Source organism: Entelurus aequoreus, linkage group LG16 (assembly GCF_033978785.1).
Source record: "Entelurus aequoreus isolate RoL-2023_Sb linkage group LG16, RoL_Eaeq_v1.1, whole genome shotgun sequence".
In the NCBI taxonomy this organism is placed as follows: domain Eukaryota; kingdom Metazoa; phylum Chordata; class Actinopteri; order Syngnathiformes; family Syngnathidae; genus Entelurus; species Entelurus aequoreus.
The window spans coordinates 15,588,375-15,614,113 of record NC_084746.1 but is presented as its reverse complement, the minus strand read 5'-3'; the positions used below and the strand labels follow the sequence as shown (position 1 = coordinate 15,614,113).

The following is a 25,739-nucleotide window of genomic DNA, read 5'->3' as shown; positions in this document are numbered from 1 at the left end:
TTAAATTCCAAACATTATTGTAATATTGCCAACATTTTAAAGTCTTCTTATAAAATTGTGAGTTTTGTCGAGTAAAATGACGACTCTTTTCATCAAATTGCCAACATTTGAAGCGTTTTTTTGTAAAATTGCGTCTCTCATTGCGTAAAATTCCAACTTTTAGCATAATATTGCACAAATATTCCGTTTTTTTAGTAAAATTTTGACTTGTGTCGAGTAAAATGACGACCTTTATTGTAGACTGCCAACATTCCGAGTTTTTCTCGGGAAATTGTGACCTTTTTCTTGTGAAATTCCAACTCATTTTCCACAACAAGCTTTTTTATGTTTGCATAGTATGTATATATTATTAATGTTGTAAATACACATCTTTATATATCTAGTAAGGGTGGTCCTAAAGAGGTAGCCATTATTCGGAGGTCTCAAGAAAGTACAAAATACAAGAAAGTGCGTGCGTGCGTGAGTGCGTGTGTGTGTGTGTGTGTGTGTGTGTGTGTGTGTGTGTGTGTGTGTGTGTGTGTGTGTGTGTGTGTGTATTCTTGTATTTCTACCCTTCTTGAGACATCAATCAATCAATCAATCAATGTTTATTTATATAGCCCTAAATCACAAGTGTCTCAAAGGGCTGTACAAGCCACAACGACATCCTCGGTACAGGAAAAGTAGCTTCCATATGAGGAGGTGTGAACAAGTGATGACATAAATCATGGTCCCAATACGGAAAACCATTGCATCTAATAGAGAATGTCTCTTTTGCACCCCTGGTGGTCAAAATGAGGGTGGTCCCAAAAAGGAGGGATTTTTTTTATATTGACTGTGTGTCGCTTTTAAAAGTGCTCCCCCTCTGGTCAACATATGAAATAACAAGTGTGTGTAAGAAATTAAAATGCGCCCCCTTTGGCCAAAATTAATTAATAAAAAATAAAAAATAATATGTATATAGAGACATAATGTGATAAGTTGAAGTAAATAATGAAGATTGAAAACCAATTACAAAAAAAAAAATTAAAATTAAATAAATTAACTAAAAGCAATCTTTTTCTCAAAATGTGTCGACTTTTAAAAAAAAAATGAAATTGAGAACAATTTCTCATATTTTTCTGTTTCTGTAATGTTGCAATATTTTCTCGTAAAATATTACTTTATGTGGTAAAACAATTGCTTTTTAATGCAAAATGGTGACATTTGTCATATAAAATTCTGACATTTATCGCAACATTGCCAATTTGTTTGTTGTTCTTGTAAAACAGTGACATTTTTTTTAGTAAAATGATGATCTTTGTCATCATTTTGCCAAGTTAAATTCCAAAAATTATTGTAATATTGCCAACATTTTAAAGTCTTCTTATAAAATTGTGAGTTTTGTCGAGTAAAACGACGACTCTTTTCATCAAATTGCCAACATTTGAAGCGTTTTTTTTGTAAAATTGCGTCTCTCATTGCGTAAAATTCCAACTTTTAGCATAATATTGCACAAATATTCCGTTTTTTTAGTAAAATTTTGACTTGTGTCGAGTAAAATGACGACCTTTATTGTAGACTGCCAACATTCCGAGTTTTTCTCGTGAAATTGTGACCTTTTTCTTGTGAAATTCCAACTCATTTTCCACAACAAGCTTTTTTATGTTTGCATAGTATGTATATATTATTAATGTTGTAAATACACATCTTTATATATCTAGTAAGGGTGGTCCTAAAGAGGTAGGCATTTTTTTATATTGACTCTGTGTCGCTTTTAAAAGTGCTCCTCCTCTGGTCAACATATGAAATAACAAGTGATATGATAACTTTTGTCATCATTTTGCCAGTATTGCAATATTGGCAACATTTTAAAGTCTTCTTATAAAATTGTGAGTTTTGTCGAGTAAAATTATGACTCTTTTCATAAAATTGCCAACATTTTAAGCGTTCTTTTGTAAAATTGCGGCTGTCATTGCGTAAAATTCCAACTTTTTTCATAATATCGCACAAATGTTCAGTTTTTCTTCTAAAATTTTGACTTGCGTCGAGTAAAATGACGACCTTTATTGTAATACTGCCGACATTCCGAGTTTTTCTTGTGAAATTGTGACCTTTTTCTTGTGAAATTCCAACTCATTTTCCACAACAAGCTTTTTTATGTTTGCATAGTATGTATATATTATTAATGTTGTAAATACACATCTTTATATATCTAGTAAGGGTGGTCCTAAAGAGGTAGGCATTATTCGGAGGTCTGAATGTGTGTGTGTGTGCGTGCGTGCGTGTGTGTGTGTGTGTGTGTTGAGAACATCAGTGGGAGTGCACAATGATGCAGGTTAATATAGCCTCCAGAGCAGCTATATTAATCATGGGCAAACATTAAACAGGACGTTGGAGATGAATATGAACCGCTGGTCAGGCCCACAAAGCTCAAGCTCATTCTCTGCAAGATGCCTTTTTTTTTTTTGTCTTTCACACGCTTTTCTCAAACAAGCTTCCACTATCAACATGGTTGAAGTTTCATTCCATTCAACGAGGATGGCAGAGAGAGAGAGAGAGAGAAGTCGATGGAACGCCCACTCGAGTCAAACCAAAAAAAAAAAAAACAAATCGGCATTCAGCACTTTTTTTTTGGAGGGGGAAGTTTTCCCCCGTCTTCTCCGGGCAACAAACACTCTGTTCATGCACGTCAGAGGCAGACATGGAGGAGAGAGGAGGAGACAGGAGGAGGAGACATAGAAGACTCAACTTACTTCTGAGCTCTGCGGTGATCGAGCAAAACAAAAGACAGAAGACAGTACAGTTTTAACTCCACGACATTCACTGCGACCTTCACACTTCTCACTGTGGGGGTCAAAGGGCGTCGGGGCGGGGGGGGGGAGGGAGGAGAGGGAGGAGGGCTGGGGAGGACCATTACAATAGTGTGTGTGTGTGTGTGTGTCACAGGAATGATGATTCTTGTACTTTCCCCCCTAAAAGTTGTTAAAGGCGCAGGACTTACTGGTGGATGGCTTGCAGGAACTTGCGTTGGTGTTTCCGCACCTTGGCGTGATCGATCTTCTTCACCAGCTTGGTGTGTTTGTAGATGAGCCATGTTTCCCTGAGTACATTGGCAGCTGTGTTCTTCACCTGTGGAACCACGTCAATTATTTAATAAGCCCTTTAGAAGCATTGAAGATAAACGGACTCAATTTAAGAAATTGAATAGATTGTATTTGACATCTTCTCCGCTGTTTAAAATTGGTGTAGACCAGGGGTCACCAACCTTTTTGAAACCAAGAGCTACTTCTTGGGTACTGATTAATGCGAAGGGCTACCAGTTTGATACACACTTAAATAAACTGCCAGAAATAGCCAATTTGCTCAATTTACCTTTAACTCTATGTTATTATTAATCATTAATGATATTTACACTTAATTGAACGGTTTAAAAGAGGAGAAAACACGAAAAAAATGACAATTCAATTTTGAAACATAGTTTATCTTCAATTTCGACTCTTTAAAATTCAAAATTCTACCGAAAAAAAGAAGAGAAAAACTAGCTAATTCGAATCTTTTCATGGAACATCATTAGTAATTTTTCCTGATTAAGATTAATTTTAGAATTTTGATGACATGTTTTAAATAGGTTAAAATCCAATCTACACTTTGTTAGAATATATAACAAATTGGACCAAGCTATATTTCTAACAAAGACAAATCATTATTTCTTCTAGATTTTCCGGAACAAAATTTTTAAAAGAAATTCAAAAGACTTTGAAATAAGATTTAAATTTGATTCTACAGATTTTCTAGATTTGCCAGAATATTTTTTTTTAATTTTAATCATAATAAGTTTGAAGAAATATTTCACAAATATTCTTCGTCGAAAAAACAGAAGCTAAAATGAAGAATTAAATTAAAATGTATTTATTATTCTTTACAATAAAAACATTTTTTTTACTTGAACATTGATTTAAATTGTCAGGAAAGAAGAGGAAGGAATTTAAAAGGTAAAAAGGTATATGTGTTTAAAAATTCTTAAATCATTTTGAAGGTTGTATTTTTTCTCTAAAATTGTCTTTCTGAAAATTATAAGAAGCAAAGTAAAAAAATGAATGCATTTATTTAAACAAGTGAAGACCAAGTCTTTAAAATATTTTCTTGGATTTTCAAATTCTATTTGAGTTTTGTCTCTCTTAGAATTAAAAATGTTGAGCTAAGCCAGACCAGCTTGCTAGTAAATAAATACAATTTAAAAAATAGAGGCAGCTCACTGGTAAGTGCTGCTATTTGAGCTATTTTTAGAACAGGCCAGCGGGCTACTCATCTGGTCCCTACGGGCTACCTGGTGCCCGCGGGCACCGCGTTGGTGACCCCTGGTGTAGTAGATAGCAAGTTATGTATGATGTGTCGGGCTGCCGAGGCAACTCTTGTTCATTTATTGCGGGAATGTCAGAGAATAAAAGAGTTATGGTTGAAAACAACAAAAGAAGCAATCACAGTCCTTAATATAAACATCCCAGTGACACTGCAAACTTGTATTCTTGGGGATCTCCATCAATTTAGTAACGTGTCATCAAAGAGTAAAAATGCTTTTCTTTCAATATGCATCATAACAAAAAGGGTAATATTAAAAAAATGGATAGATGTTGATAGTCCAACTCATACTGACTGGTACACACAAGCTAGGGAGATGATATCAGTAGAAAAAACTGCATTTAGTTAAGATAATAATGAGTCATATATTGGAATATGGGATCCATTATTTAAATTTGTTTCAACTATTAAATGAACCAAAATATGACTTATTATATCATTGTGCAAAATATTGGACACAATGTGTTGTCAAGATTGTCAGATGTGATGCAAGTGTAAGCCACTGTGACACTATTGTTCATTTCTAATTTTTTTTATTAATTTTTATTAATGTTTTTAATGATAATATCAATGAGGGTTTTTTTAATCACTGCTATTTTGAAATTATTACTAATATTGATGCTGTTGTCGATAATGTTCATTTTTGTTTCACTACATTTGTATTGTCCCGTGTCATGTTTGTGTGTCCTCAATTGCTCTGTTTGTTATTGTTCTTAACGTTGCTGGGACGGGTTTGGTTTTGGAATTGGATTGCATGATGGTGGTATTGTTGTGTATTGTTTTGTTGATTGATTAATAAATTCATTAAAAAAAAATGAAAAAAAATAAATAAAAATTATTTAATTTTTCCCTGCGCTTTGAGACCTGCGGCTTACAAAAACAATGCGGCTTATTTAATTTTTTTAAATCAAAAGTACATTGGCAGCTGTGTTCTTCACCTGTAAAACCACATCAATTATTTTATTTTTCCCTACGCTTTGAAACCTGCGGCTTACAAAAACGATGTGGCTTATTCAAAAATGTTTGATTAAAAGTACATTGTTCTTCACCTGTGAAATCACATCAATAATTTTATTTTTTCCTACGCTTTGAGACCTGCGGCTTACAAAAACAATGCGGCTTTTTTTTTTTTTTAATCAAAAGTACATTGGCAGCTGTGTTCTTCACCTGTAAAACCACATCAATTTTTATTTTTTCCCCTACACTTTGACACCTGCTGCTTACAAAATCGATGCGACTTATTTACATTTTGTCATCACAATAAATTGGCAGCTGTGTTCTTCACCTGTAAAACCCACATCAAATTAATGTTTTTTTTTCCTACGCTTTGAGACCTGCGGCTTACAAAAAACAATGCGGCTAATTTATAATTTTTTCATCAAAAGTACATTGGCAGCTGTGTTCTTCACCTGTGAAACTACATCAATCATTTATTTTTTTCCCTACGCTTTGAGACCTGCGGTTTATTTAAATTTTTTTAATCAAAAGTACATTGGCAGCTGTGTTCTTCACCTGTAAAACTACATCAATTATTTTATTTTATTTCTTCCCCCTACGCTTTGACACCTGCTGCTTACAAAAATGATGCGGCTAATTTCTAAATTTTTCATCAAAAGTACATTGGCAGCTGTGTTCTTCACCTGTGAAACTACATCAATTATTTTTTTCCCTACGCTTTGAGACCTGCGGCTTACAAAAACGATGCGGCTAATTTTTTTTAAATTTTTCATCAAAAGTACATTGGCAGCTGTGTTCTTCACCTGTGAAACCACATCAATTTAATGTTGTTTTGTCCTACGCTTTGAGACCTGCGGCTTACAAAGACGATGCGGCTAATTAAAAAATGTTTAATCAAAAGTACATTGCTAGCTGTGTTCTTCACCTGTAAAACCACATCAATTATTTTATTTTCCCCTACGCTTTGAAACCTGCTGCTTACAAAAAACGATGCAGCTAATTTATAATTTTTTCATCAAAAGTACATTGGCAGCTGTGTTCTTCACCTGTGAAACTACATAAAACAACTTTCCTACGCTTTGAAAACTGCGGCTTACAAAAACGATGCGGCTAATGTTTTTGGATTTTTCATCAAAAGTACATTGGCAGCTGTGCTCTTCACCTGTAAAACCACACCAATTTAGTCGCTCCTCAGGTCTACGGGTGTATCTCAATACATTTACTTTTTTTCCTACGCTTTGAACCCTGCGGCTTACAAAAGCGGTGCGGCTAATTTATGGATTTTTCATCAAAAGTACATTGACAGCTGTGTAATTCACCTGTAAAACCACATCAACTCATACGCCATTCGGTCGCTCCTCGGGTGTACGGGTGCATTTCAATACATTTGACTTTTTTCCTACGCTTTGAACCCTGCGGCTTACAAAAACGGTGCGGCTAATCCATGGATTTTTCATCAACATTGGCAGCTGTGTTCTTCACCTGTAAAACCACATTTTGCTGAACATATGAAAGAAGATTTTTTGATGCTAAAAAACACTGTACTTTTTAGAGGCGGTATAGTACCGAATATGATTCATTAGTATCGCGGTACTATACTAATACCGGTATACTGTACAACACTGGTGTATAGACTGCCATGCTATATTGCAGAAAAGGTGTTGCATGTTATAGATGTGTGCCGTTAGAACAACTTTCACACACTTTTGAAAAGAAGCGTGTTTAAATGGGTGTTGGACTCAAAGCCAAAGACGATGCTTTGGTTCACTCACTCGTTTGCAGAGTTGCGTGTCCATCATGAAGTTGTGGACGTGCTTCTCTGCCTTGGTCAGCTCCAGCTTCCTGGCCACCACTGCAACCACGAGCGCAGTGCAGCCAGCTCCCTGTGGCACAAACACTCTCTCAACATACACATTTCTTCCATTTCTTAAATGTAACTAAGCTACAAGTTACTCCCCATTAAATGTAACTAAGCTACAAGTTACTCTATATTAAATGTAGCCAAGGTACAAGTTACTCTCCATTTAATGTATCTAAGCTACAAGTTACTCTCCATTAAATGTAACTAAGCTACAAGTTACTCTCCATTAAATGTAACAAAGCTACAAGTTATTCTCCATTAAATGTAGCTAAGCTACAAGTTACTGTCCATTAAATGTAGCTAAACTACAAGTTACTCTCCATTAAATGTTACTAAGTTACAAATTACTCTCTATTAAATCTAGCTACGCTACAAGTTACTCTCCATTAAATGTAGCTAAGCTACAAGTTACTCTCTGTTAAATGTAACTAAGCTACAAATTACTCTTTATTAAATCTAGCTAAGCTACAAGTTACTCTCCATTAAATGGAGCTAAGCAACAAGTTACTCTGTTAAATGTAACTAAGCTACAAGTTATTCTCCATTAAATGTAGCTAAGCTACAAGTTACTGTCCATTAAATGTAGCTAAACTACAAGTTACTCTCCATTAAATGTTACTAAGTTACAAATTACTCTCTATTAAATCTAGCTACGCTACAAGTTACTCTCCATTAAATGGAGCTAAGCTACAAGTTACTCTGTTAAATGTAACTAAGCTACAAATTACTCTTTATTAAATCTAGCTACGCTACAAGTTACTCTCCATTAAATGTAACTAAGCTACAAGTTACTCTCCATTAAATGTAGCTAAGCTACAAGTTACTCTCCATTAAATGTAACTAAGCTACAAGTTACTCTCCATTATATGTAGCTAAGCTACACATGACTTTCCATGAAATGTAACTAAGCTTCAACTTACTCTCCATTAAATGTAACTAAGCTACAAGTTACTCCCCCTTAAATGTAACTAAGCTACAAGTTATTCTCCATTAAATGTAGCTATGCAACAAGCTACTCTCCATTGAATGTAACTAAGCTACAAGTTACTCTCCATTAAATGGAGCTAAACTACAAGTTACTACCCATTAAATGTAGCTAAGCTACAAGTTACTCCCCATTAAATGTAACAAAGCTACAAGTTACTCTCCATTAAATGTAGCTAAGCTACAAGTTACCCTCCATTAAATGTAACTAAGCTACAAGTTACTCTCCATTATATGTAGCTAAGCTACACATGACTTTCCATGAAATGTAACTAAGCTTCAAATTACTCTCCATTAAATGTAACTAAGCTACAAGTTACTCCCCCTTAAATGTAACTAAGCTACAAGTTACTCTCCATTAAATGTAGCTAAGCTACAAATTATTCTCCATTAAATGCAAATAAAATACAACTTACTCTCCATTAAATGTAACTAAGATACAAGTTACTCACCCTTAAATGTAACTAAGCTACAAGTTACTCTCCATTAAATGTAACTAAGCTACAAGTTACCCTCCATTAAATGTAGCTACTCTACAAGTTACCTTCCATTAAATGTAGTTAAGCTACAAGTTACTCTCCATTAAATGTAACTAAGCTACAAGTTACCCTCCATTAATTGTAGCTACGCTACAAGTTACTCTCCATTAAATGTAACTAAGCTACAAGTTACTCTCCATTAAATGTAGCTAAGCTACAAGTTATTCTCCATTAAATGTAGCTAAGCTACAAGTTACTCTCCATTAAATGTAACTAAGCTACAAGTTACCCTCCATTAAATGTAGCTATGCTACAAGTTACTCTCCATTGAATGTAACTAAGCTACAAGTTACTCTCCATTAAATGGAGCTAAGCTACAAGTTACTACCCATTAAATGTAGCTAAGCTACAAGTTACTCCCCATTAAATGTAACAAAGCTACAAGTTACTCTCCATTAAATGTAGCTAAGCTACAAGTTACTCTCCATTAAATGTAACTAAGCTACAAGTTACTCTCCATTATATGTAGCTAAGCTACACATGACTTTCCATGAAATGTAACTAAGCTTCAACTTACTCTCCATTAAATGTAACTAAGCTACAAGTTACTCCCCCTTAAATGTAACTAAGCTACAAGTTACTCTCCATTAAATGTAACTAAGCTACAAGTTACTCTATATTAAATGTAGCCAAGGTACAAGTTACTCTCCATTTAATGTATCTAAGCTACAAGTTACTCTCCATTAAATGTAACTAAGCTACAAGTTACTCTCCATTAAATGTAACAAAGCTACAAGGTATTCTCCATTAAATGTAGCTAAGCTACAAGTTACTGTCCATTAAATGTAGCTAAACTACAAGTTACTCTCCATTAAATGTTACTAAGTTACAAATTACTCTCTATTAAATCTAGCTACGCTACAAGTTACTCTCCATTAAATGTAGCTAAGCTACAAGTTACTCTCTGTTAAATGTAACTAAGGTACAAATTACTCTTTATTAAATCTAGCTAAGCTACAAGTTACTCTCCATTAAATGGAGCTAAGCTACAAGTTACTCTGTTAAATGTAACTAAGCTACAAATTACTCTTTATTAAATCTAGCTACGCTACAAGTTGCTCTCCATTAAATGTAACTAAGCTACAAGTTACTCTCCATTACATGTAGCTAAGCTACAAGTTACTCTCCATTAAATGTAACTAAGCTACAAGTTACTCTCCATTATATGTAGCTAAGCCACACATGACTTTCCATGAAATGTAACTAAGCTTCAACTTACGCTCCATTAAATGTAACTAAGCTACAAGTTACTCCCCCTTAAATGTAACTAAGCTACAAGTTACTCTCCATTAAATGTAACTAAGCTACAAGTTACTCTATATTAAATGTAGCCAAGGTACAAGTTACTCTCCATTTAATGTATCTAAGCTACAAGTTACTCTCCATTAAATGTAACTAAGCTACAAGTTACTCTCCATTAAATGTAACAAAGCTACAAGTTATTCTCCATTAAATGTAGCTAAGCTACAAGTTACTGTCCATTAAATGTAGCTAAACTACAAGTTACTCTCCATTAAATGTTACTAAGTTACAAATGACTCTCTATTGAATCTAGCTACGCTACAAGTTACTCTCCATTAAATGTAGCTAAGCTACAAGTTACTCTCTGTTAAATGTAACTAAGGTACAAATTACTCTTTATTAAATCTAGCTAAGCTACAAGTTACTCTCCATTAAATGGAGCTAAGCTACAAGTTACTCTGTTAAATGTAACTAAGCTACAAATTACTCTTTATTAAATCTAGCTACGCTACAAGTTACTCTCCATTAAATGTAACTAAGCTACAAGTTACTCTCCATTAAATGTAGCTAAGCTACAAGTTACTCTCCATTAAATGTAACTAAGCTACAAGTTACTCTCCATTATATGTAGCTAAGCTACACATGACTTTCCATGAAATGTAACTAAGCTTCAACTTACTCTCCATTAAATATAACTAAGCTACAAGTTACTCCCCCTTAAATGTAACTAAGCTACAAGTTACTCTCCATTAAATGTAGCTAAGCTACAAATTATTCTCCATTAAATGCAAATAAAATACAACTTACTCTCCATTAAATGTAACTAAGATACAAGTTACTCACCCTTAAATGTAACTAAGCTACAAGTTGCTCTCCATTAAATGTAACTAAGCTACAAGTTATCCTCCATTAAATGTAGCTACGCTACAAGTTACCTTCCATTAAATGTAGTTAAGCTACACGTTACTCTCCATTAAATGTAACTAAGCTACAAGTTACTCTCCATTAAATGTAGCTAAGCTACAAGTTACTCTCCATTAAATGTAACTAAGCTACAAGTTACTCTCCATTAAATGGAGCTAAACTACAAGTTACTACCCATTAAATGTAGCTAAGCTACAAGTTACTCCCCATTAAATGTAACAAAGCTACAAGTTACTCTCCATTAAATGTAGCTAAGCTACAAGTTACTCTCCATTAAATGTAACTAAGCTACAAGTTACTCTCCATTAAATGTAGCTAAGCTACAAGTTACTCTCCATTAAATGTAGCTAAGCTACAAGTTACTCTCCATTAAATGTAACTAAGCTACAAGTTACTCTCCATTAAATGTAGCTAAGCTACAAGTTAGTGTCCATTAAATGTAACTAAGCTACAAGTGACTCTCCATTAAATGTAACTAAGCTACAAGTTACTCTCCATTAAATGCAACTAAGCTACAAGTTACTTTCCATTAAATGTAGCTAAGCCACAAATTATCATTTTATTTGACCCAAAAGTCAAACAGAATGCTCCCCCCAGTAACCTGGACCCCCCTGATGCCTTATTTTTAATACGGTGACCTCGGCACTCTGACCCCGTATCTCAGCGACTGTGTCACAAACCTGGGGGTAAAGTTCGACTCAGATTTTAAATTCGAAAAACAAATCAGCAGCGTCGTTCAAAAAAGCTTTTATCAATTACGCCAAATAGCGAAAGTGAAACCGCTTCCATCAGGACATGATCTCGAGAAATTAATCCACGCCCTTATCTCGACTCGCTTAGACTACTGCAATGCCCTGTATGTAGGCATTAGCCCGCCTGCAGCTCGTGCAGAACTCTGCTGCTCGTCTGCTAACACAGACCCGCAGACGTGAGCACATCACCCCTATATTAGCGTCCCTTCACCGGCTCCCTGTGCGTTACCGAATCAACTTTAAACTCCTTTTATTTGTTTTTAAATGTCTAAACAACCTCGCGCCAACATATCTCTCCGACCTCCTTCAGCCTTACTGCCCCACCCGATCCCTAAGATCAGCCGATCAGCTGCTACTGACGGTCCCTGACACAAGGCTGAAGCTTAGAGGTGACAGAGCTTTCGCCGCTGCTGCTCCCACGACCTACCTCTGAGTGTTAGACAAGCCTCCTCTCTTCCTGTTTTTAAATCTCTCTTAAAAACATACTTATATTCCATGGCTTTTAACACTGAGTGATATTCATCCTGCAATGGCGCCCCATAATACACCTGCTGTGAAGCTGGTTTTATGTTTTATTTATTTTATTTTATTTATTTATTTTTGATCGTGTTCTGTTTGTGTTGTGTTGTGTTTGCTCGGTTCTCGTATTATCTTTTAACCTGCCCATTGTACAGCACTTTGGCTACCCCTGTGGTCAATTTTAAATGGGCTTTATAAATAAAGTTGATTTGATTTAATACCATCGTCACAAATCTTGCTTGCAGTTTTTAGCAAAAACTAAATGGGTTTTATCTTTTAACGCCTTTGAGCGCGTAATCCATGCTTTGATTTTATCACGTTTGGACGACTGCAACTTCCTCTACGTTGGAATGAAGCAGGCCTCGATTTGTAGCTCGTCCAAAATGCTGCTCGCCTTTTAACCGTCAAATTTCAGTATTTTACAAGAACAGCAAAAAAAATTGGCAATATTGTGTACTTTTCCTTGTTGATGTCTCAAGAAGGGTAAAAATACTAAAAAACACACACACACACACACGCTGCGAAAAATGCCTACCTCTTTAGGACCACCCTTTCTAGATATATAAAGATGTGTATTTACAACATTAATAATATACAGGTATACATATTATGCAAGTATAAAAAAGCTTGTTGGAATTTCACAAGAAAAAATTCTGAATTTTGGCAGTATTATATCAAAAGTCGTAATTTTACTCAACGCAAGTCAAAATTTTACAAGAAAAACTGAACATTTGTGCAATATTATGATAAAAGTTGGAATTTTACTCAATAACAGTCGCAATTTTACAAGAAATCTTAAAATGATGGCAATTTTAGAGTCGTAATTTTACTCGACAAAAGTCCCATTTTAAAACAAAACGTAAAAATGTTGGCAATATTATAATCGTAATCTGGTTTTTACTTGGCAAAATTATAACAAAAGTCATTATTTCACTCAAAAAATTTCAATATTTTACAAGAACAGCAAAAAAAATTGGCAATATTGTGATAAAAGTCAGAAATATATATATATATATATATATATATATATATATATATATATATATATATATATATATATATATATATATATATATATATATATATATATATATATATATATACAGTATATACTGTATATATACATATATATATATATATACAGTATATACTGTATATATACACTGCATATATATATTTATATATATATATATATATATATATATATATATATATATATATATATATATATATATATATATATATATATATATATATATATATATATATATATATATATATCAAAAGTTGTAATTTTACTCAACGCAAGTCAAAATTTTACAAGAAAAACTGAACATTTGTGCAATATTATGATAAAAGTTAATAAAATAATCGGAATTTTACTTGGCAAAATGATGACAAAAGTCATCATTTTACTCCAAAATTGTCAGTATTTTACAAGAACAGCAAAGTCAGAATTTTATGACAAATGTCACCATTTTGCATTAAAAAGTAATAATTTTACATTAAAAAAAGTAATAATTTTACGAGAAAATATTGCAATATTACAAAAACAATATGAGAAATTGTATGTATGTATATATATATATATATATATATATATATATATATATATATATATATATATATATATATATATATATATATATATATATATATATATATATCCATCCATCCATCCATTTTCTACCGCTTATTCCTTTCGCGGGGGGCGCTGGAGCCTATCTCAGCTACAATCGGGCGGAAGGCGGGGAACACCCTGGACAAGTAGCCACCTCAACAGAGGGCCAACACAGATAGACAGACCACATTCACACTCACATTCACACACTAGGGCCAATTTAGTGTATATATATATATATATATATATATATATATATATATATATATATATATATATATATATATATATATATATATATATATATATATATATATATATATATATATATATATACAGTATATAGCAAAAATCGTAATTTTACTCAACGCAAGTCAGAATTTTACAAGAAAAACTGAACATTTGTGCAATATTATGATAAAAGTTAATAAAATAATCGAAATTTTACTTGGCAAAATGAGGACAAAAGTCATAATTTTACTCCAAAAATGTCAGTATTTTACAAGAACAGCAAAAAAAATTTGGCAATATTGTGATAAAAGTCAGAAATGTGTGTATATATATATATATATATATATATATATATATATATATATATATATATATATATATATATATATATATATATATATATATCAAAAGTCGTAATTTTACTCAACGCAAGTCAAAATTTTACAAGAAGAACTGAACATTTGTGCAATATTATGATGAAAGTTAATAAAATAACGGAATTTTACTTGGCAAAATGATGACAAAAGTCATAATTTTACTCCAAAAATGTCAGTATTTTACAAGAACAGCAAAAAAAAATTGGCAATATTGTGATAAAAGTCAGAAATTTATATATATATATATTTATATATATATATATATATATATATATATATATATATATATATATATATATATATATATATATATATATATATATATATATATATATATATATATGTAGATATATATATATATATATATATATATATATATATATATATATATATATATATATATATATATATATATATATATATATAGCAAAAGTCGTAATTTTACTCAACGCAAGTCAAAATTGAATTTTATATGACAAATGTCACCATTTTGCATTAAAAAGTAATCATTTTGCATTAAAAAAAAGGAATAATTTACGGGAAAATATTGCAATATTACAGAAACAGAAAGAATATGAGAAATTGTATGTGTATTGATGGAACCAGATCTTTTCCATATATCCATATTTAAGTATTACATTTTTACTTCCATAGTCATATTACAAAACAGCTAGTGTAGTTCCAATTTAGTCTGCTTAGTAAAAGTTTGACTGTGTGTAGGCCTTGAAGCTTTTGGAATGCAAAGGGTAGACAAAACAACGAGGTAGGAGAGAACGGGGAGGGGAAGCAAGAGCAGACCGGATAGAGCCACGCATCGGGATAGATTATGCAAGGCTGGTCTCATTATTGTCAAAGCTTTGAGAATAAACCACAAAATACCAACTACTGCTTTTGGTGATCAATTTAAACTCCAGCTTATGTGCCATTAAAAGAATTTGGGAGTGACCAGCAGCTTAAAATTCCTGGGAGGAAGAGCTGGTCAACGCAACAATATAAATATATATATACATATATATATATATATATATATATATAGCAAAAGTGGTAATTTTACTCAACGCAATGCAATATTATGATAAAAGTTAATAAAATAATTAATAATTTTTCGGGAAAATATTGCAATATTACAGAAACAGAAAGAATATGAGAAATTGTATATATATATACATATACACTAAAAGCCACAAGCACATTTTAGCATCGTTTCACTGGCTCCCACTTCATTTTAGAATTCCTTTTAAATTGTTATTCTTGTTTTTTTAAACCTCTGAGCGGATCATCGCCACAATATATTTCAGACCTTTTAAACATGTCTCTGTGGTCAGCTGATCAGTTTCCTCTTTTCGTCCGGAAAAACGCGGTTAAAATAATAACAATAATACTAATAATAATGAATTACATTTATATAGCGCTTTTCCATCAATTCTACCAAACAGCGACTCGCCAGTGGTCGGAAGAGCAGTGTGAGCCAAGGAAAAATGTCACGACGCCAGAAAAGTAGTTCCTCTGCGTTAGCTCTTAGAGTTACAATATTGCTAAGCTTGTTTAATGTGTTAAAGATGTTTTTTTGGAGGACTTTACAGGCAGAATAGAAGAATCCCATTAACCGGATTATGAGCCACGTTGTACTTTAGCAGTTTTTCAACATTTTTGTTCTTGTCCCCGAAAGTTCCAATTTATGGTTCAAATAAAGCGAGGACCTGGTCCCATTTTAGTGCTTTTTGCAGCACGGTAATTCAGTTAAAGCGGAAATAGAGCAGCGGTTCTCAAACTGTGGTACGCATGCAGGCTCCATCTAGTGGTACGCCAAAGAATCACCCTATTTAGATATTCCAACACGGTGTTACTGTTCAAACTGGGTGTTACAGTGGCCAAAACACTGAATAGACTTGTTAAATAAAACCTCTGTCTTGTTTTTATTGACTACTTAGGCCTACTATGCTACTGGGTTTTAACATTGGCCATTAAAGAACCACAACCACAGAGAATATGATTTCATGCAAAAGGACTGGATGTAATAAAGTTGGCGGAAAGGAAACCTACCATAATCCCTGTAAGCAGACACACGCCTTTCCCGCAGTACGTGTGCGGTACCATGTCCCCGTAGCCAATGGAGAGGAAGGTGATTGAGATGAGCCACATGGCTCCCAGGAAGTTACTGGTCACTTCCTGTTTGTCATGATACCTGAGGGAAGAAAGACGAGCAGAAGCGGGAGACAGGCAGTGAGTAAAAAAACTGGAGAAGGGAGCGTGGCGAGTCAACCAGGGTGGAGGTGAGAGAGGAGAGGAGGCGTCATGTGCACCTACAGCATTTTGCCAAACAGGACCGTGTGGAAGAAATACGAATAAGTGGTGTTCAAAAGCCATTTGTACAGGACCCAAAACCAGTGAAGTTGGCACGTTGTGTAAATGGTAAATAAAAACAGAATACAATGATTTGCAAATCCTTTTCAATTTATATTCAATTGAATAGACTGCAAAGACATGATTTTTTTTTTTTGTTGCAAATAATCATTAACTTAGAATTTAATGGCAGCAACACATTGCAAAAAAGTTGTCACAGTGGCATTTTTACCACTGTGTTACATGGCCTTTCCTTTTAACAACACTCAGTAAACGTTTGGGAACTGAAGAGACCAATTTTTGAAGCTTCTCAGGTGGAATTATTTCCCATTCTTGCTTGATGTACAGCTTAAGTTGTTCAACAGTCCGGGGGTCTCCGTTGTGGTATTTTAGGCTTCATAATGCGCCACACATTTTCAATGGGAGACAGGTCTGGACTACAGGCAGGCCAGTCTAGTACCCGCACTCTTTTACTATGAAGCCACGCTGTTGTAACATGTGGCTTGGCATTGTCTTGCTGAAATAAGCAGGGGCGTCCATGATAACGTTGCTTGGATGGCAACATATGTTGCTCCAAAACCTGTATGTACCTTTCAGCCTTAATGGCGCCTTCACAGATGTGTAAGTTACCCATGTCTCGGGCACTAATACACCCCCATACCATCACAGATGCTGGCTTTTACACTTTGCGCCTAGAACAATCCGGATGGTTCTTTTCCTCTTTGGTCCGGTGGACACGACGTCCACAGTTTCCAAAAACAAATTTCAAATGTGGACTTGTCAGACCACAGAACACTTTTCCACTTTGCATCAGTCCATCTTAAATGAGCTCGGGCCCAGCAAAGCCGGTGGCGTTTCTGGGTGTTGTTGATAAATGGCTTTTGCTTTGCATAGTAGAGTTTTGACTTGCACTTACAGATGTAGCGACCAACTGTAGTTACTGACAATGGCTTTCTGAAGTGTTCATGAGCCCATGCGGTGATATCCTTTACACACTGATGTCGCTTGTTGATGCAGTACCGCCTGAGGGATGGAAGGTCCGTAATATCATTGCTTACGTGCAGTGATTGTTCCAGATTCTCTGAACTTTTTGATGATATTACAAACCGTAGATGGTGAAATCCCTAAATTCCTTGCCATATCTTGTTGAGAAATGTTGTTCTTAAAGTGTTCGACAATTTGCTCACGCGTTTGTTGACAAAGTGGTGACCCTCGCCCCATCCTTGTTTGTGAATGACTGAGCATTTCATGGAAGCTGCTTTTACACCCGATCATGACACCCACCTGTTCCCAATGAGCCTGTTCACCTGTGGGATGTTCCACATAAGTGTTTGATGAGCATTCCTCAACTTTCTCAGTCTTTTTTGCCACTTGTGCCAGCTTTTTTGAAACATGTCGCAGGCACCAAATTCCAAAAGAGCTAACATTTGCAAAAAACAACAAAGTTTTCCCGTTCGAACGTTAAACATCTTGTCTTTGCAGTCTATTCAATTGAATATAAGTTGAAAATAATTTGCAAATCATTGTATTCTCTTTTTATTTACCATTTACACAATGTGACAACTTCACTGGTTTTGGGGGTTTTGTAGAATAAACGTGTCAAACGGTGAACAAGAACAAAAAGTGAGAAACAGGACAGGTCAAACTTGATTATTTCTTTCCAACCCGACACAATGCAATCGTCGTTTATCCCAAAATATAAGAAACAGTTGTCATATTCACACTTTGCCCCAAATCTTACGCTTCGCAATGCAAACTTGGAATTGTGTGGCTCTCCGGAAGGGACGAGCGCCATGCTCCAATTGGCCCCGCCGTGAAGATGCAAAGAAAGAAATAATTGGGGGGGGGGGGCAAAAAAAAAAAAAAAAAAGACACACGGTGCAAAGCTGCATTGATGATGACATTCCCAAACATCTGCTTGAGCGCCCCTCCTGCACCTTGGGCACACTATTCCCAATGGGCTGTCTAGGAGGAGCAAGGATCTCATCTGGGATTGAGAATCCAATCGTTATTTTTGGGACAACTCCTCGCTCATCTCCAAGATAATGTACGCCAATATTAATTTGACCAATTCTATTCTAGAGGAAATAACTCTACAGGAGGTCCTCGGTCTACGTACATAGAAGTCATCTTTCAGTGTAAGTCCACCCTACCTGAATCAACACTTTGTGTGCACGGAACACTTTATGGACTATAAGGCGCACCTCAGATACTAAAAAATAGACAGTGTGCCATATAACCCGGTGCGCCTTATGTATAAAATAATTCTGGTTGTGCTGACCTGAAAAGCAATTCTATTTGGTGCATGGTGTAACGATAAGTGTGACCAGCAGATGGCAGTCACACATAAGACAGGTTGACGCCTGTTTAATAAACGATGCTAGCAAACGTCGATGTTTCATTGAGAATATGAAACATTACACACGGCGCTCAAAAATGTGTCAAAATGTTTTAGTACGACTTTGGTAAGCTGATGGATTGTCGGAGCATTACGGCGACCATAGTCAGACGTACTGTGCTGCAACATACGGTTTTATTATGGTGTGTTTATAAGGACCGCAAAATGGCACATATTAGACATTATCTGGCGTTTTGTTTCGCAATATTATACAAAACCAACTGTTCTTACCTATTGGTACCTGCTGATGTGTATTTGGGATCTGCATATGTTTTGAAAATGTGCGCGCGTCCGCTATTGTAGTCCGCGCCGTAGTCAATAAGCTCCTTCTTCTTCTCTATCTTCTTGTTGTGGGGCATTCATCCTCCGATGTTGCCATTTCTAATATACAGCAGCGTACAGTTCTAACTAGAGATGTCCGATAATGGCTTTTTTTGCCGATATCCGATATTCCGATATTCTCCAACTCTTAATTACCGATTCTGATATCAACCGATACCGATATATACAGTCATGGAATTAACACATTATTACGCCTAATTTTGTTGTGATGCCCCGCTGGATGCATTAAACAATGTAACAAGGTTTTCCAAAATAAATCAACTCAAGTTATGGAAAAAAATGCCAACATGGCACTGCCATATTTATTATTGAAGTCACTGAAGTGATTGTAGCGTCCCGGAAGAGTTAGTGCTGCAAGGGGTTCTGGGTATTTGTTCTGTTGTGTTTATGTTGTGTTACGGTGCGGATGTTCTCCCGAAATGTGTTTGTCATTCTTGTTTGGTGTGGGTTCACAGTGTGGCGCATATTTGTAACAGTGTTAAAGTTGTTTATACGGCTACCCTCAGTGTGACCTGTATGGCTGTTGACCAAGTATGCCTTGCATTCACGCAAAGGCAGTGCCTTTAAGGTTTATTGGCGCTCTGTACTTCTCCCTACGTCCGTGTACCACTCCGTACAGCAATGTTTTAAAAAGTCATGCATTTTACTTTTTGAAACCGATACCGATAATTTCCGATATTACATTTTAAAGCATTTATCGGCCGATACTATCGGCAGTCCGATACTATCGGACATCTCTAGTTCTAACTTATGTCTGTCAGTAGATTCGCTATGGAAGCGCTAAAAACTAACGATAGAACAAAGAAGACGCTGTCGACGTGGAGGCACGTAAATAAGACCGCCCGCAGCTTGAAGATGGTCTGTAAAACATCATGTATGCAACATTTTGACCAAAGAACCACCATTACATGTTATGTAGACCACAAGGAAGTGTTTTAAAACATAATATGACCCATTTTTTGCTCTGTATATTGTACAGTGTTTTGTATAGTGTTTTGTATATTGTACAGGATTGCTTATTATTTTTATTGTATAGTAGTCTTAGTTTTATCTTTATTGCCTCTTGTGTAATTTATTTTTAGCCCATATTTGTTCCCACTACCGCACCTTAAGTTGGAGTCCTTAACCTCTAAAGGCCTTAGTGGCCACATGCGTGGACAGCACCTTTTAGCTCTTCTTTCCAAAATTGTGTACACTACTGAATTGGGGTCTTATGGCCTCTTATGTGGACACTTATACTGCCATCTGGTGGTGTCAGAAGAGTATAACATACAATGGAATTTGGGGGGGAAAAAGTGTTAAAATAAGAATTAGCATGTCACTAAACATGAAGTACACGTTTGTGTACTTATGGACTAAGTACATCATATAAAAAGATGATTTTTAGTTTTTATTCTAATTAGGGTCCAATAAGCCCAAATAGCAAAGAGGAATACAAAAAAAGCATGTATGTTGTTATTTTCAAATTAAAATTATTTATAACTTCTTACCCACGGGGAAAATGTTAAAATTATGGAATATGACAGAGTCAGATGACTGCCGATTTTGTTGTCAGGAGTCTGAATCCACCCTGCATTTGTTTTGCTATTGTCATATTGTGTCTTCGTTTTGGGTGGGAGTTGAAAAAATGGTTTGTTTATGAAGCTTGATGTGGTTTCTGTTATTTCATGATTTAATCACTTTAATTATAGTACTCGGTAAAAGGTTTATTTTTAAGGCCAAAAACAGATATTCACTTAGTATTACTTTCTTTAAAACATTTATTCAGTATTTTTTAACTTTAGAAAGTTACATGGTTGAAAACGATAATGATGCCAAAAAACATAAAAAAAGATGGGAAGTCCTCAAAGGCTTATGTTGAAAGTATAATTATGTTTATAGATTATATGCTATCTTTTGTTGTGTTCCCTAATTTGAGTGACCTGTACATCATTTTTTTTTTTGAAAATGTAATTTTGTTTATGTATTATATGCAATCTGGTGTGTTCCCAATTTGTTTTTATTTTTTTGCAGTGTACATGAATGAAGGTGTGTGTTGCTGAACCCGACTTAAACATTATCTGGACTGGACCTGGTTTTAAAAACCCTTTAAACAAATCTAAATAATAATTATATTAAAAAAAATAGTAATTAATGAAAATGTTAGTGGACCAGCAGCACATACAATCAAGTGTGCTTCAGGGACTGTGTCACTTGCAGAAGTGTTGTCCATGTTGTGGGAACCAGAATATTGGTAGCAGAAAGAAACGACCCCTTTTGTGTGAGTGGGTGTGGATGAGTGCGAATGGAGGAGGGAGTTTTTTTGGGGGGGTTGATGCACTAGTTGAAAGTGTATCGTGTGTTTTTTTCTATGTTGATTTAATAAAAATAAAAAAATAAATTAAAAAAAATAAATTAAAAATCATGTAAACAAACAGCTTGGTTAATGCGCCTCATGTGTAAAAAAAAAAATAGTACCCATTCGCACAACCAGAATTAATAGGTACATTAGGTGCACCGGGCCAAAAGGCGCGCTGTCGAGTTTTGAGAAAATAAAAGGATTTTTTTAAGTGCGCCTTATAGTCTGAAAAATACGGTAGTCATTTGTGCGGGTGCGTTGCAGCCCGAGGACCTCCTGGATCTAGCAGCGACCGAGCACCTGCACTCACAATGTCCCCCAAGACTGGAACACTCGGGGGCCGACCCCCAGTGAATTTTTTCCCGACGTCAAAATCGAGTTCAATTCTACAGAATGGGCCGCCGCGCCCTCTCTCCTCCCAGGCAGCGCATTGTGTCAAGTAACAAGTCCTTAAAACTTCTACACTCGCGTTTCCTTTCATGCTTAAAAAAAGAACAATGTGAGCTTCTTTTTGTTCCAAAAAAAAAAAAAAAGGTGCAGTCCCTGGGCTTCAAGCTTCATCGGTGACATGCAGAGAAGCAGCCTGTATAATAATAATAATAGCATGCAGGAGTTTTTGAAAAAAATGTCTGCATCCTGCATGCTTCAGTATATTGAGAGCGGGCGGGGAACCCTGGGGCCCGTTTGGAGATGAAGGGCAAGTTCTTCTCGGGTGGCGCACTCACAAGGAGTGGTGCAATATTGGACGCGCTGATTGAATTTGACACCCCCCCCTGTCTCTTTTACCTGCGTCCCCACACGTCTGCAGCTGCCCTTTGATAGCTGCCAGGCGGCTTGACTTGATCGACTGGAGAAATGTTGTCATTACTAACGACAAGCATGTTCATCTCAGTCATCTCATCATCAAGGCCGCCAACGAGGGAGTCGAGTCTTGAAGGCGCAGACAAAACGTGGGCTCAAATAGAGGAGTGCAACATTTTTACAGTGGAGCCTCTGAAGACAAACATCCAACAAATTGACTTTTTTTTTTTTTTATGTTGAAATGTTGATATTTCAAAGTTTGAGATTGGAATTGTGTCAGAGGGACATCAGCATCGTGAGAGTTCAGTTCAGCGAGACCTGATCCTTAATCTTGAACGGTAAAAATCCATTGCCATCATACACGTCACTCCAGGTTAAAGTTCAGCCTATTTTTTTGATGGACAACATCGTCCCACAAATGTTTGCTGATAAACAATGTCATAGTCAGCATTATTTTGAGACCGAATTAAACACGAAAGATGCTAACAATTAAAAGTTAAAGTTAAAGTACCACTGATAGTCACACACACACACTAGGTGTGGTGAAATTACCCTCCGCATTTGACCCATCCCCTTGTTCCACCCCCTGGGAGGTTTGGGGAGCAGTGAGCAGCAGCGGTGGCCACGCTCGGGAATCATTTTGGTGATTTAACCCCCAATTCCAACCCTTGATGCTGAATGCCAAGCAAGAATATAATGGGTCCCATTTTTATAGCTTCTCCAATATTGTCCACACCTGTCTCCATCTAAACACAGTAGGGCGCTTTTAAACACACGCCGGGAAGCGAGGGAAAATTACGTTAAACCGAGCACTTGGCTCCGTTTACTCCGAGGGTAAATCTCCGGGGCAAAGCCTGTGTAGTTAATTCGCCATGATTATCAAGCCAAACACTGCTAGTGCGCATGCGCCTGACTTCCTGTTGCCTAAAATGTATTAATAAATGATGTTTTTTTGGTAATTAAAAAATTTAACGGTATTACTAACCGTCTTGTTCCACCCCCTGGGAGGTGAGGGGAGCAGTGAGCAGCAGCGGTGGCCACGCTCGGGAATCATTTTGGTGATTTAACCCCCAATTCCAACCCTTGATGCTGAATGCCAAGCAAGAATATAATGGGTCCCATTTTTATAGCTTCTCCAATATTGTCCACACCTGTCTCCATCTAAACACAGTAGGGCGCTTTTAAACACACGCCGGGAAGCGAGGGAAAATTACGTTAAACCGAGCACTTGGCTCCGTTTACTCCGAGGGTAAATCTCCGGGGCAAAGCCTGTGTAGTTAATTCGCCATGATTATCAAGCCAAACACTGCTAGTGCGCATGCGCCTGACTTCCTGTTGCCTAAAATGTATTAATAAATGATGTTTTTTTGGTAATTAAAAAATTTAACGGTATTACTAACCGTCTTGTTCCACCCCCTGGGAGGTGAGGGGAGCAGTGAGCAGCAGCGGTGGCCACGCTCGGGAATCATTTTGGTGATTTAACCCCCAATTCCAACCCTTGATGCTGAATGCCAAGCAAGAATATAATGGGTCCCATTTTTATAGCGTCTCCAATATTGTCCACACCTGTCTCCATCTAAACACAGTAGTGCGCTCTTAAACACACGCCGGGAAGCGAGGGAAAATGACGTTAAACCGAGCACTTGGCTCCGTTTACTCCGAGGGGAAATCTCCGGGGTAAAATCCGTGTAGTTAGTCCGCCATGATTATCAAGCCAAACACCGCTAGTGCACATGCGCCTGACTTCCTGTTGCCTACAATGCATTAATAAATGACGTTTTTTTTTGGTAATTAAAAAATTAAACGGTATTTCTAACCGTCTTGTTCCACCCCCTGGGAGGTGAGGAGAGCAGTGAGCAGCAGCGGTGGCCGCGCTCGGGAATCATTTTGGTGATTTAACCCCCAATTCCAACCCTTGGTGCTGACTGCCAAGCAGGGAGGTAACGGGTCCCATTTTTATAGTCTTTGGTATGACTCTGCCGGGGTTTGAACTCACGACCTACCGATCTCATAAACAAGTTGTGACAATGTTCACGACACATCACCTGCTGCAAAACATCAAATAGTTTTCTCCTTCGCAGTATACTTTTAGTGTGGGGACAAGTGTCTCCAATATTGTCTACACCTGTCTCCATCTAAACACAGTAGTGCCCTCTTAAACACACGCCGGGAAGTGAGGGAAAATGACGTTAAACCGAGCGCTTGGCTCCGTTTACTCCGAGGGGAAATCTCCGGGGTAAAGTCTGTGTAGTTAGTTCACCATGATTATCAAGCCAAACACCGCTAGTGCGCATGCGCCTGACTTCCTGTTGGCTAAAATGCATTAATAAATGAAGTTTTTTTGGTAATTAAAAAATTAAACGGTATTTCTAACCGTCTTGTTCCACCCCCTGGGAGGTGAGGGGAGCAGTGAGCAGCAGCGGTGGCCGCGCTCGGTAATCATTTTGGTGATTTAACCCCCAATTCCAACCCTTGATGCTGAGTGCCAAGCAGGGAGGTAACGGGTCCCATTTTTATAGTCTTTGGTATGACTCAGCCGGGGTTTGAACTCACGACCTACCGATCTCATAAACAAGTTGTGACAAGGTTCACGACACATCACCTGCCGCAAAACATCAAATAGTTTTCTCCTTCGCAGTGTACTTTTAGTGTGGGGACAAGTGTCTCCAATATTGTCCACACCTGTCTCCATCTAAACACAGTAGTGCGCTCTTAAACACACGCCGGGAAGCGAGGGAAAATAGCGTTAAACCGAGCGTCTGGCTCCGTTTACTCTGAGGGGAAATCTCCGGGGCAAAGTCTGTGTAGTTAGTTCGCCATGACTATCAAGCCAAACACCGCTAGTGCGCATGCCTCTGACTTCCTGCTGCCTAAAATGTATTAATAAATGACGTTTTTTTGGTAATTAAATTTTTTTACGGTATTACTAACCGTCTTCTTCCGCCCCCTGTGAGGTGAGGGGAGCAGTGAGCAGCAGCGGTGGCCGCGCTCGGGAATCATTTTGGTGATTTAACCCCCAATTCCAACCCTTGGTGCTGAGTGCCAAGCAGGGAGGTAACGGGTCCCATTTTTATAGTCTTTGGTATGACTCAGCCTTGGGTTTGAACTCACGACCTACTGATCTCATAAACAAGTTGTGACAACGTTCACGACACATCACCTGCCGCAAAACATCAAATAGTTTTCTCCT

At 36.5% G+C, this 25,739-nt stretch overlaps 1 protein-coding gene across 3 annotated transcripts in view; it reads right to left on the bottom strand.

The window, feature by feature from the left end:
• The window catches only part of LOC133630634 (small conductance calcium-activated potassium channel protein 2-like), a 243,459-nt gene that overhangs the window by 51,448 nt on the left and 166,272 nt on the right, over positions 1–25,739 (bottom strand). For all 3 annotated transcript variants that reach the window (XM_062022234.1, XM_062022235.1, XM_062022236.1), the window contains 3 exons: positions 16,371–16,512; positions 7,050–7,160; positions 2,963–3,090 (listed from right to left, as the gene is read on the bottom strand). In XM_062022234.1, the coding sequence (XP_061878218.1) occupies positions 2,963–3,090; positions 7,050–7,160; positions 16,371–16,512 (381 nt within the window). The remainder of the gene's footprint in view (positions 1–2,962; positions 3,091–7,049; positions 7,161–16,370; positions 16,513–25,739) is intronic.